The sequence below is a fragment of the Aquarana catesbeiana genome, linkage group LG12 (assembly GCF_042186555.1).
Source record: "Aquarana catesbeiana isolate 2022-GZ linkage group LG12, ASM4218655v1, whole genome shotgun sequence".
Lineage (NCBI taxonomy): Eukaryota > Metazoa > Chordata > Amphibia > Anura > Ranidae > Aquarana > Aquarana catesbeiana.
Window position 1 is genome coordinate 1,784,832 of NC_133335.1, and position 11,643 is coordinate 1,796,474.

General features: G+C 51.6%; 1 protein-coding gene across 2 annotated transcripts in view; it reads right to left on the reverse strand.

Moving 5' to 3' along the window:
- ATAD5 (ATPase family AAA domain containing 5) overlaps positions 1 to 1,353 on the reverse strand; it is a 28,446-nt gene extending 27,093 nt beyond the window's left edge. For both annotated transcript variants that reach the window (XM_073607095.1, XM_073607094.1), the window contains exon 1: positions 1,080 to 1,353. In XM_073607095.1, coding sequence (XP_073463196.1) covers positions 1,080 to 1,181 — 102 coding nt within the window. In that variant the 5' untranslated portion in view covers positions 1,182 to 1,353. The remainder of the gene's footprint in view (positions 1 to 1,079) is intronic.
- Between the last annotated feature and the right edge of the window lie 10,290 nt (positions 1,354 to 11,643).

An 11,643-nucleotide genomic window follows, 5' to 3' on the forward strand; every position in this document is an offset into this window, starting at 1 on the left:
TCAGTGCAACATATCAGAGCCCCATATCAGTGCCCCATATCAGTGCTCCATATCAGTGCTCCATATCAGTGCTCCATATCAGTGCCCCATATCAGTGCCCCATATCAGTGCCCCATATCAGTGCTCCATATCAGTGCTCCATATCAGTGCCCCATATCAGTGCCCCATATCAGAGCCCCATATCAGTGCCCCATATCAGTGCTCCATATCAGTGCCCCATATCAGTGCTCCATATCAGTGCCCCATATCAGTGCTCCATATCAGTGCTCCATATCAGTGCTCCATATCAGTGCTCCATATCAGTGTCTCATATCAGTGCCCCATATCAGTGCCCCATATCAGTGCTCCATATCAGTGCTCCATATCAGTGCCCCATATCAGTGCTCCATATCAGTGCTCCATATCAGTGCCCCATATCAGTGCTCCATATCAGTGCTCCATATCAGTGCTCCATATCAGTGTCTCATATCAGTGCTCCATATCAGTGCTCCATATCAGTGCTCCATATCAGTGCCCCATATCAGTGCTCCATATCAGTGCTCCATATCAGTGCTCCATATCAGTGCTCCATATCAGTGCCCCATATCAGTGCTCCATATCAGTGCCCCATATCAGTGCTCCATATCAGTGCCCCATATCAGTGCTCCATATCAGTGCCCCATATCAGTGCTCCATATCAGTGCTCCATATCAGTGCTCCATATCAGTGCCTCATATCAGTGCAGGATATCAGTGTCTGAAGAAAATAACTTCTTTACAAAATGTTATAACAGAAACTAAGAAAATCTTTTTCATTTGTGAATAAAATGATAAAAATAAAAGAGATTTTGGGAGGAGATCCCCGGGGTCACCATAGAGAGAGAATATCCCATATATTATATATCAGTGTCAGTGTATGGGGGGAGGGGGGGGGTCAGTGTGGGGGGGGGGGTCAGTGGGGGGGGAGTCCCGCACGGTGTCCCCATCACTATGAATAGAGAGCGGTGTGAGGAGGTGACACAGACCGGAAGTGGTGGGGGGTGTAGTGATGAGGAGAGCCCCTCCCCCTCCCCTGTATACAGTATACATATATATACATACGGGTCCCGCGAACTCCTCGCTCCCGGCAGACATGACGGTCCCGGCGGCGGACATCTCTCCTCTCCTCCCGCCTCTTCTCTCCGGACAAATCTCCCGCCTCATCCTCCGTCACCTGACCGACCGTCCCGCATTCCCATTGGTCGTCTCTCAAACCCGCTCCTTCCTGATTGGCTGCCGCCTGTCTGCGGAAAAAGGCGCCAAAACCGCTCCGTCCTGTCATCAGAATCCGGGTCACCCGACTGTACAGAGAGGGGGCGGGGCCAATGTTATCTCCTCCCCCCGGGAAGAAAGTCACCCCGACTGTACAGAGAGGGGGCGGGGCCAATGTTATCTCCTCCCCCCGGGAAGAAAGTCACCCCGACTGTACAGAGAGGGGGCGGGGCCAATATTATCTCCTCCCCCCGGGAAGAAAGTCACCCCGACTGTACAGAGAGGGGGCGGGGCCAATATTATCTCCGCCCTCCGGGAAGAAAGTCACCCCGACTGTACAGAGAGGGGGCGGGGCCAATATTATCTCCGCCCTCCGGGAAGAAAGTCACCCCGACTGTACAGAGAGGGGGCGGGGCCAATATTATCTCCGCCCTCCGGGAAGAAAGTCACCCCGACTGTACAGAGAGGAGGCGGGGCCAATATTATCTCCGCCCTCCGAGAAGAAAGTCACCCCGACTGTACAGAGAGGGGGCGGGGCCAATATTATCTCCTCCCCCCGGGAAGAAAGTCACCCCGACTGTACAGAGAGGGGGCGGGGCCAATATTATCTCCGCCCCCCGGGAAGAAAGTCACCCCGACTGTACAGAGAGGGGGCGGGGCCAATATTATCTCCGCCCTCCGGGAGGAGGATCACTGATAGTGACAGCGAGAAATGGGGAGGAGTCCCGGGCGGGAAATCTTTATACACAGAGAATTCCTCTCCACCACACTCCACACACACCGAGCCCGTCCCACCCACTTGTGGGCGGAGTGTCACTCATAGGGGCGGTATTATGATTACTGTGGGCGGAGTGTCACTCATAGGGGCGGTATTATGATTACTGTGGGTGGGGTGTCACTCATAGTGGCGGTATTATGATTACTGTGGGCGGGGTGTCACTCATAGGGGCGGTATTATGATTACTGTGGGCGGGGTGTCACTCATAGTGGCGGTATTATGATTACTGTGGGCGGGGTGTCACTCATGGGGGCGGTATTATGATTACTGTGGGCGGAGTGTCACTCATAGGGGCGGTATTATGATTACTGTGGGCGAGGTGTCACTCATAGGGGCGGTATTATGATTACTGTGGGTGGGGTGTCACTCATGGGGGCGGTATTATGATTACTGTGGGTGGGGTGTCACTCATAGGGGCGGTATTATGATTACTGTGGGCGAGGTGTCACTCATAGGGGCGGTATTATGATTACTGTGGGTGGGGTGTCACTCATGGGGGCGGTATTATGATTACTGTGGGTGGGGTGTCACTCATAGGGGCGGTATTATGATTACTGTGGGCGGGGTGTCACTCATGGGGGCGGTATTATGATTACTGTGGGCGGGGTGTCACTCATAGGGGCGGTATTATGATTACTGTGGGCGGGGTGTCACTCATAGGGGCGGTATTATGATTACTGTGGGCGGGGTGTCACTCATAGGGGCGGTATTATGATTACTGTGGGCGGGGTGTCACTCATAGGGGCGGTATTATGATTACTGTGGGCGGGGTGTCACTCATAAGGGCGGTATTATGATTACTGTGGGCGGGGTGTCACTCATGGGGGCGGTATTATGATTACTGTGGGCGGGGTGTCACTCATAGGGGCGGTATTATGATTACTGTGGGCGGAGTGTCACTCATGGGGGCGGTATTATGATTACTGTGGGCGGGGTGTCACTCATAGGGGCGGTATTATGATTACTGTGGGCGGGGTGTCACTCATAGGGGCGGTATTATGATTACTGTGGGCGGGGTGTCACTCATAGGGGCGGTATTATGATTACTGTGGGCGGAGTGTCACTCATAGGGGCGGTATTATGATTACTGTGGGCGGGGTGTCACTCATGGGGGCGGTATTATGATTACTGTGGGCGGGGTGTCACTCATGGGGGCGGTATTATGATTACTGTGGGTGGGGTGTCACTCATAGGGGCGGTATTATGATTACTGTGGGCGGGGTGTCACTCATAGGGGCGGTATTATGATTACTGTGGGCGGGGTGTCACTCATAGGGGCGGTATTATGATTACTGTGGGTGGGGTGTCACTCATAGGGGCGGTATTATGATTACTGTGGGCGGGGTGTCACTCATAAGGGCGGTATTATGATTACTGTGGGCGGGGTGTCACTCATGGGGGCGGTATTATGATTACTGTGGGCAGGGTGTCACTCATAGGGGCGGTATTATGATTACTGTGGGTGGGGTGTCACTCATGGGGGCGGTATTATGATTACTGTGGGCGAGGTGTCACTCATGGGGGCGGTATTATGATTACTGTGGGCGGGGTGTCACTCATAAGGGCGGTATTATGATTACTGTGGGCGGGGTGTCACTCATGGGGGCGGTATTATGATTACTGTGGGCGGGGTGTCACTCATAGGGGCGGTATTATGATTACTGTGGGCGGGGTGTCACTCATAAGGGCGGTATTATGATTACTGTGGGCGGGGTGTCACTCATGGGGGCGGTATTATGATTACTGTGGGCGGGGTGTCACTCATAGGGGCGGTATTATGATTATTGTGGGCGGGGTGTCACTCATGGGGGCGGTATTATGATTACTGTGGGCGGGGTGTCACTCATAGGGGCGGTATTATGATTACTGTGGGCGGGGTGTCACTCATGGGGGCGGTATTATGATTACTGTGGGCGAGGTGTCACTCATGGGGGCGGTATTATGATTACTGTGGGCGGAGTGTCACTCATAGGGGCGGTATTATGATTACTGTGGGCGGGGTGTCACTCATAGGGGCGGTATTATGATTACTGTGGGCGGGGTGTCACTCATAAGGGCGGTATTATGATTACTGTGGGCGGGGTGTCACTCATGGGGGCGGTATTATGATTACTGTGGGCGGGGTGTCACTCATAGGGGCGGTATTATGATTACTGTGGGCGGAGTGTCACTCATGGGGGCGGTATTATGATTACTGTGGGCGGAGTGTCACTCATAGGGGCGGTATTATGATTACTGTGGGCGGGGTGTCACTCATAGGGGCGGTATTATGATTACTGTGGGCGGGGTGTCACTCATAGGGGCGGTATTATGATTACTGTGGGCGGAGTGTCACTCATAGGGGCGGTATTATGATTACTGTGGGCGGGGTGTCACTCATGGGGGCGGTATTATGATTACTGTGGGCGGGGTGTCACTCATGGGGGCGGTATTATGATTACTGTGGGCGGGGTGTCACTCATAGGGGCGGTATTATGATTACTGTGGGCGGAGTGTCACTCATAGGGGCGGTATTATGATTACTGTGGGCGGGGTGTCACTCATGGGGGCGGTATTATGATTACTGTGGGCGGGGTGTCACTCATGGGGGCGGTATTATGATTACTGTGGGTGGGGTGTCACTCATGGGGGCGGTATTATGATTACTGTGGGCGGGGTGTCACTCATGGGGGCGGTATTATGATTACTGTGGGCGGGGTGTCACTCATGGGGGCGGTATTATGATTACTGTGGGCGGGGTGTCACTCATGGGGGCGGTATTATGATTACTGTGGGCGGGGTGTCACTCATGGGGGCGGTATTATGATTACTGTGGGCGGGGTGTCACTCATGGGGGCGGTATTATGATTACTGTGGGCGGGGTGTCACTCATGGGGGCGGTATTATGATTACTGTGGGCGGGGTGTCACTCATGGGGGCGGTATTATGATTACTGTGGGCGGGGTGTCACTCATAGGGGCGGTATTATGATTACTGTGGGCGGAGTGTCACTCATAGGGGCGGTATTATGATTACTGTGGGTGGGGTGTCACTCATGGGGGCGGTATTATGATTACTGTGGGCGGAGTGTCACTCATAGGGGCGGTATTATGATTACTGTGGGCGGAGTGTCACTCATAGGGGCGGTATTATGATTACTGTGGGCGGGGTGTCACTCATAGGGGCGGTATTATGATTATTGTGGGCGGGGTGTCACTCATGGGGGCGGTATTATGATTACTGTGGGCGGGGTGTCACTCATGGGGGCGGTATTATGATTACTGTGGGCGGGGTGTCACTCATGGGGGCGGTATTATGATTACTGTGGGCGGGGTGTCACTCATGGGGGCGGTATTATGATTACTGTGGGTGGGGTGTCACTCATGGGGGCGGTATTATGATTACTGTGGGCGGAGTGTCACTCATAGGGGCGGTATTATGATTACTGTGGGCGGAGTGTCACTCATAGGGGCGGTATTATGATTACTGTGGGCGGGGTGTCCCTCATAGGGGCGGTATTATGATTATTGTGGGCGGGGTGTCACTCATGGGGGCGGTATTATGATTACTGTGGGCGGGGTGTCACTCATGGGGGCGGTATTATGATTACTGTGGGCGGGGTGTCACTCATGGGGGCGGTATTATGATTACTGTGGGCGGGGTGTCACTCATGGGGGCGGTATTATGATTACTGTGGGCGGGGTGTCACTCATGGGGGCGGTATTATGATTACTGTGGGTGGGGTGTCACTCATAGGGGCGGTATTATGATTACTGTGGGCGGGGTGTCACTCATAGGGGCGGTATTATGATTACTGTGGGCGGGGTGTCACTCATGGGGGCGGTATTATGATTACTGTGGGCGAGGTGTCACTCATGGGGGCGGTATTATGATTACTGTGGGCGAGGTGTCACTCATGGGGGCGGTATTATGATTACTGTGGGCGAGGTGTCACTCATAGGGGCGGTATTATGATTACTGTGGGCGGGGTGTCACTCATGGGGGCGGTATTATGATTACTGTGGGTGGGGTGTCACTCATGGGGGCGGTATTATGATTACTGTGGGCGGGGTGTCACTCATGGGGGCGGTATTATGATTACTGTGGGCGGAGTGTCACCCATAGGGGCGGTATTATGATTACTGTGGGTGGGGTGTCACTCATGGGGGCGGTATTATGATTACTGTGGGCGGGGTGTCACTCATGGGGGCGGTATTATGATTACTGTGGGTGGGGTGTCACTCATAGGGGCGGTATTATGATTACTGTGGGCGGGGTGTCACTCATAGGGGCGGTATTATGATTACTGTGGGCGGGGTGTCACTCATAGGGGCGGTATTATGATTACTGTGGGTGGGGTGTCACTCATGGGGGCGGTATTATGATTACTGTGGGCGGGGTGTCACTCATGGGGGCGGTATTATGATTACTGTGGGTGGGGTGTCACTCATGGGGGCGGTATTATGATTACTGTGGGCGGAGTGTCACCCATAGGGGCGGTATTATGATTACTGTGGGCGGGGTGTCACTCATAGGGGCGGTATTATGATTACTGTGGGCGAGGTGTCACTCATGGGGGCGGTATTATGATTACTGTGGGCGAGGTGTCACTCATAGGGGCGGTATTATGATTACTGTGGGCGGGGTGTCACTCATGGGGGCGGTATTATGATTACTGTGGGCGGGGTGTCACTCATGGGGGCGGTATTATGATTACTGTGGGCGGGGTGTCACTCATGGGGGCGGTATTATGATTACTGTGGGCGGGGTGTCACTCATGGGGGCGGTATTATGATTACTGTGGGCGGGGTGTCACTCATGGGGGCGGTATTATGATTACTGTGGGTGGGGTGTCACTCATGGGGGCGGTATTATGATTACTGTGGGCGGGGTGTCACTCATAGTGGCGGTATTATGATTACTGTGGGCAGGGTGTCACTCATAGGGGCGGTATTATGATTACTGTGGGTGGGGTGTCACTCATGGGGGCGGTATTATGATTACTGTGGGCGAGGTGTCACTCATGGGGGCGGTATTATGATTACTGTGGGCGAGGTGTCACTCATGGGGGCGGTATTATGATTACTGTGGGCGAGGTGTCACTCATGGGGGCGGTATTATGATTACTGTGGGTGGGGTGTCACTCATGGGGGCGGTATTATGATTACTGTGGGCGGGGTGTCACTCATGGGGGCGGTATTATGATTACTGTGGGCGGGGTGTCACTCATGGGGGCGGTATTATGATTACTGTGGGTGGGGTGTCACTCATGGGGGCGGTATTATGATTACTGTGGGCGGGGTGTCACTCATAGTGGCGGTATTATGATTACTGTGGGCAGGGTGTCACTCATAGGGGCGGTATTATGATTACTGTGGGTGGGGTGTCACTCATGGGGGCGGTATTATGATTACTGTGGGTGGGGTGTCACTCATGGGGGCGGTATTATGATTACTGTGGGTGGGGTGTCACTCATGGGGGCGGTATTATGATTACTGTGGGCGGGGTGTCACTCATGGGGGCGGTATTATGATTACTGTGGGTGGGGTGTCACTCATAGGGGCGGTATTATGATTACTGTGGGTGGGGTGTCACTCATAAGGGCGGTATTATGATTACTGTGGGTGGGGTGTCACTCATGGGGGCGGTATTATGATTACTGTGGGTGGGGTGTCACTCATGGGGGCGGTATTATGATTACTGTGGGTGGGGTGTCACTCATAGGGGCGGTATTATGATTACTGTGGGTGGGGTGTCACTCATAAGGGCGGTATTATGATTACTGTGGGCGGGGTGTCACTCATGGGGGCGGTATTATGATTACTGTGGGCGGGGTGTCACTCATGGGGGCGGTATTATGATTACTGTGGGCGGGGTGTCACTCATGGGGGCGGTATTATGATTACTGTGGGCGGGGTGTCACTCATGGGGGCGGTATTATGATTACTGTGGGCGGGGTGTCACTCATGGGGGCGGTATTATGATTACTGTGGGTGGGGTGTCACTCATAGGGGCGGTATTATGATTACTGTGGGTGGGGTGTCACTCATAAGGGCGGTATTATGATTACTGTGGGCGGGGTGTCACTCATGGGGGCGGTATTATGATTACTGTGGGTGGGGTGTCACTCATGGGGGCGGTATTATGATTACTGTGGGCGGGGTGTCACTCATGGGGGCGGTATTATGATTACTGTGGGTGGGGTGTCACTCATGGGGGCGGTATTATGATTACTGTGGGCGGGGTGTCACTCATGGGGGCGGTATTAATATTACTGTGGGTGGGGTGTCACTCATAGGGGCGGTATAGCAATTGATGGACGATCTTCTCACTAATCTTCTCTATAGTGGGCTTTCCCTGGAGGTAACATGGAATGGCCAGTATATCTAGGACCCTATAAGAGCAGCCCCAGTCCATACAGCATCCCCTGACACTCAGTTCCCTTCTAGAAATTACACACCTAACAATCCACAACAAGATCTTCACTCACAGTGTCTGCCACCCAGCATCCACAGGTAGGTCCTCAGTGTGGGAGACAAGAGATCCTTCTCCAGACCAGGATTTCAGTACTGTGCCCTCCAGCAAATAATCCACCGGCAGTCTTCTCCAGGCCCCCAACCCAGCTCCTGCTGAGGCCCAAACTGCAGTTCCTTGTCTCAGTAGCTTATCTCCCAGGAGCAGCAGCCCCAGGAGGACTGAAACCTTTCCTGGAGAGGAACGAACACTTTGGAATGGCCTCCCAAACATTTATCCCCTTCCCAGCCACCTTCTGGGCACCTCCTTAAAGGGATTTGCTGGGGCACGATACATATTCATACTGGTTATTTGAATCTCCCAGCCCTATATTCTGGAAACTTCTTCCAACAGCAGGTGGGAGGAATCAAACACCCAGCTTAGGAAACCCTGAGCAGACAAAACCAATAGATCACTGCTCCACTCACTACAGCAAAAATAACTATTAATCCCCCAATAAAAAGATGGCATGAAGAACACATAGTTTTACACAGTAGTGTCTTCTGCTCCCCTTCACATGACCCCCACGGTAGTAATTTCTGCCCCACTTCACATCACTCCACCCCTCCCCCAGAGTTGTATCCTCTGCCCCACTTCACATCACTCCACCCCACCCCCCACAGTTGTGTCCTCTGCCCCACTTCACATCACTCCACCCCTCCCCCAGAGTTGTGTCCTCTGCCCCACTTCACATCACTCCACCCCTCCCCCAGAGTTGTGTCCTCTGCCCCACTTCACATCACTACAACCCTCCCCCACAGTTGTGTCCTCTGCCCCACTTCACATCACTCCACCCCTCCCCCTATCCAACAGTAGTATCTTCTGCCCCACTTCACATCACCCCACCCCTCCCCCAGAGTTGTGTCCTCTGCCCCACTTCACATCACTCCAACCCTCCCCCACAGTTGTGTCCTCTGCCCCACTTCACATCACTCCACCCCTCCCCCTATCCCACAGTAGTATCCTCTGCCCCACTTCACATAACTCCACCCCTCCCCCAGAGTTGTGTCCTCTGCCCCACTTCACATAACTCACCCCTCCCCCAGAGTTGTGTCCTCTGCCCCACTTCACATCACTCCACCCCACCCCCACAGTTGTGTCCTCTGCCCCACTTCACATCACCTGGTTATTTGGGGACTCCACTTTGGCATCACGGTTCTCACCCAGTGCCACCTCTTGGTTCTGGTTATTTGGGGAATCCATTTTCTTTGTGAATTCTTTTTTCTCCTCCTTGTAGGAAGATGAGCCCATCCATCTCCATAAGACATCCAAATTCAGGTATTTAGAGATACTCCTGGGAGAAGAGGGACCTCTGTTGGCATTCCCTGTCATTGGTGGTACCAAACTGTGGATCTGCTCAACAAAGCTTGGGTCAACAGGATCCAAGGGTGGAGGAGTATCTCTGATTGTGCTCAAAGGTGGATTTTCCTCTCTCATTGATGATATGTTGAGTTTTTGGGCCATGCGGCTTTTGATTCATCCTTGAAGTTCTGCAGTGGCTTGGTTATCATTGTTCTCACTTAGTGCCCTGTCCTGGTTCTGGTTCATTGGGGACTCCACTTTGACATCATGGTTCTCACCCAGTACCCCCTCTTAGTTCTGGCTATTCGAGGACTCCACTTGGTCCGTTTTCTGTGTGAATTCTGTGTCTTTTTTATCCTCCTTCTAGGATAATGAGCCCATCCATTTCCAGAAGACATCCAAATTCAGGTATGAAGAGATTCTCCAACTCCTGGGAGTAGAGGGACCTCTGCTGGCATTCCCTGACATTGTTAGTGCTGAATGGTGGATCTGCTCAACAAGTCTCAGGTCACCAGGGTCCGGGGATGGAGGAGAACTTCTGATGGTGGTCAGAGGTGGATTTTCCCCTCCCATTGATAATAAGTTGGGTTTTTGGGCCGTGGAGCCTGGAAGATGTCCCGTATCTTGGTCACGCAGTGCCCAGTCTTGGTTCCGGGTATCCGGGGAATGCAGCGGGTGTGATTTCTGTGTGAATTCTGCCTCCTCCAAGGATAATGAGATCATCCATCTCCAGGTGTCTTTATTCCTCACCACGTCCAGATTGGAAAGAAGAGTTCATCCTCCTCCGGGGAGTAGAGGGACGTCTGTTGGCGTTTTGGATCATTCAGGTATATATATGAGTATATAGATTAGTATACAGCAGGTATATATGAGTATATAGATTAGTATACAGCAGGTATATATATATATATATATATATGTGTGAGTATATAGATTAGTATACAGCAGGTATATATATGAGAGTATATAGATTAGTATACAGCAGGTATATATATGAGTATATAGATTAGTATACAGCAGGTATATATGAGTATATAGATTAGTATACAGCAGGTATATATGAGTATATAGATTAGTATACAGCAGGTATATATGAGTATATAGATTAGTATACAGCAGGTATATATGAGTATATAGATTAGTATACAGCAGGTATATATGAGTATATAGATTAGTATACAGCAGGTATATATTAGTATATAGATTAGTATACAGCAGGTATATATATATATGTGAGTATATAGATTAGTATACAGCAGGTATATATATGAGTATATAGATTAGTATACAGCAGGTATATATGAGTATATAGATTAGTATACAGCAGGTATATATGAGTATATAGATTAGTATACAGCAGGTATATATGAGTATATAGATTAGTATACAGCAGGTATATATATATATATATGTGAGTATATAGATTAGTATACAGCAGGTATATATATGTGTGAGTATATAGATTAGTATACAGCAGGTATATATATATATGTGAGTATATAGATTAGTATACAGCAGGTATATATATGAGTATATAGATTGGTATATAGATGTAGTATAATCTCGGAGTATAGAGGGCGCTGTACTGCTCACTTCTCACTCTCTCAGTGGGCGGAGCTTTCTTCAAAAGCTTGGTGGGCGTGTCTGTCTAAATCTTGCGATTGGTAGGCCACATGAGGAAAGGATCTCTCTCGGTGGGCGGGGAATGTCAGTAGAGGGCAGGAAGAGGTTAATGGGGGGGCGGTGTGATTGGTGTACGATGGAAGCTGTCGCCTCGGATACACAGCGCACATCATCCGGGGCCGCAGGGGATGCCGGGAGTTGTAGTTTAGCCGGGTGGGC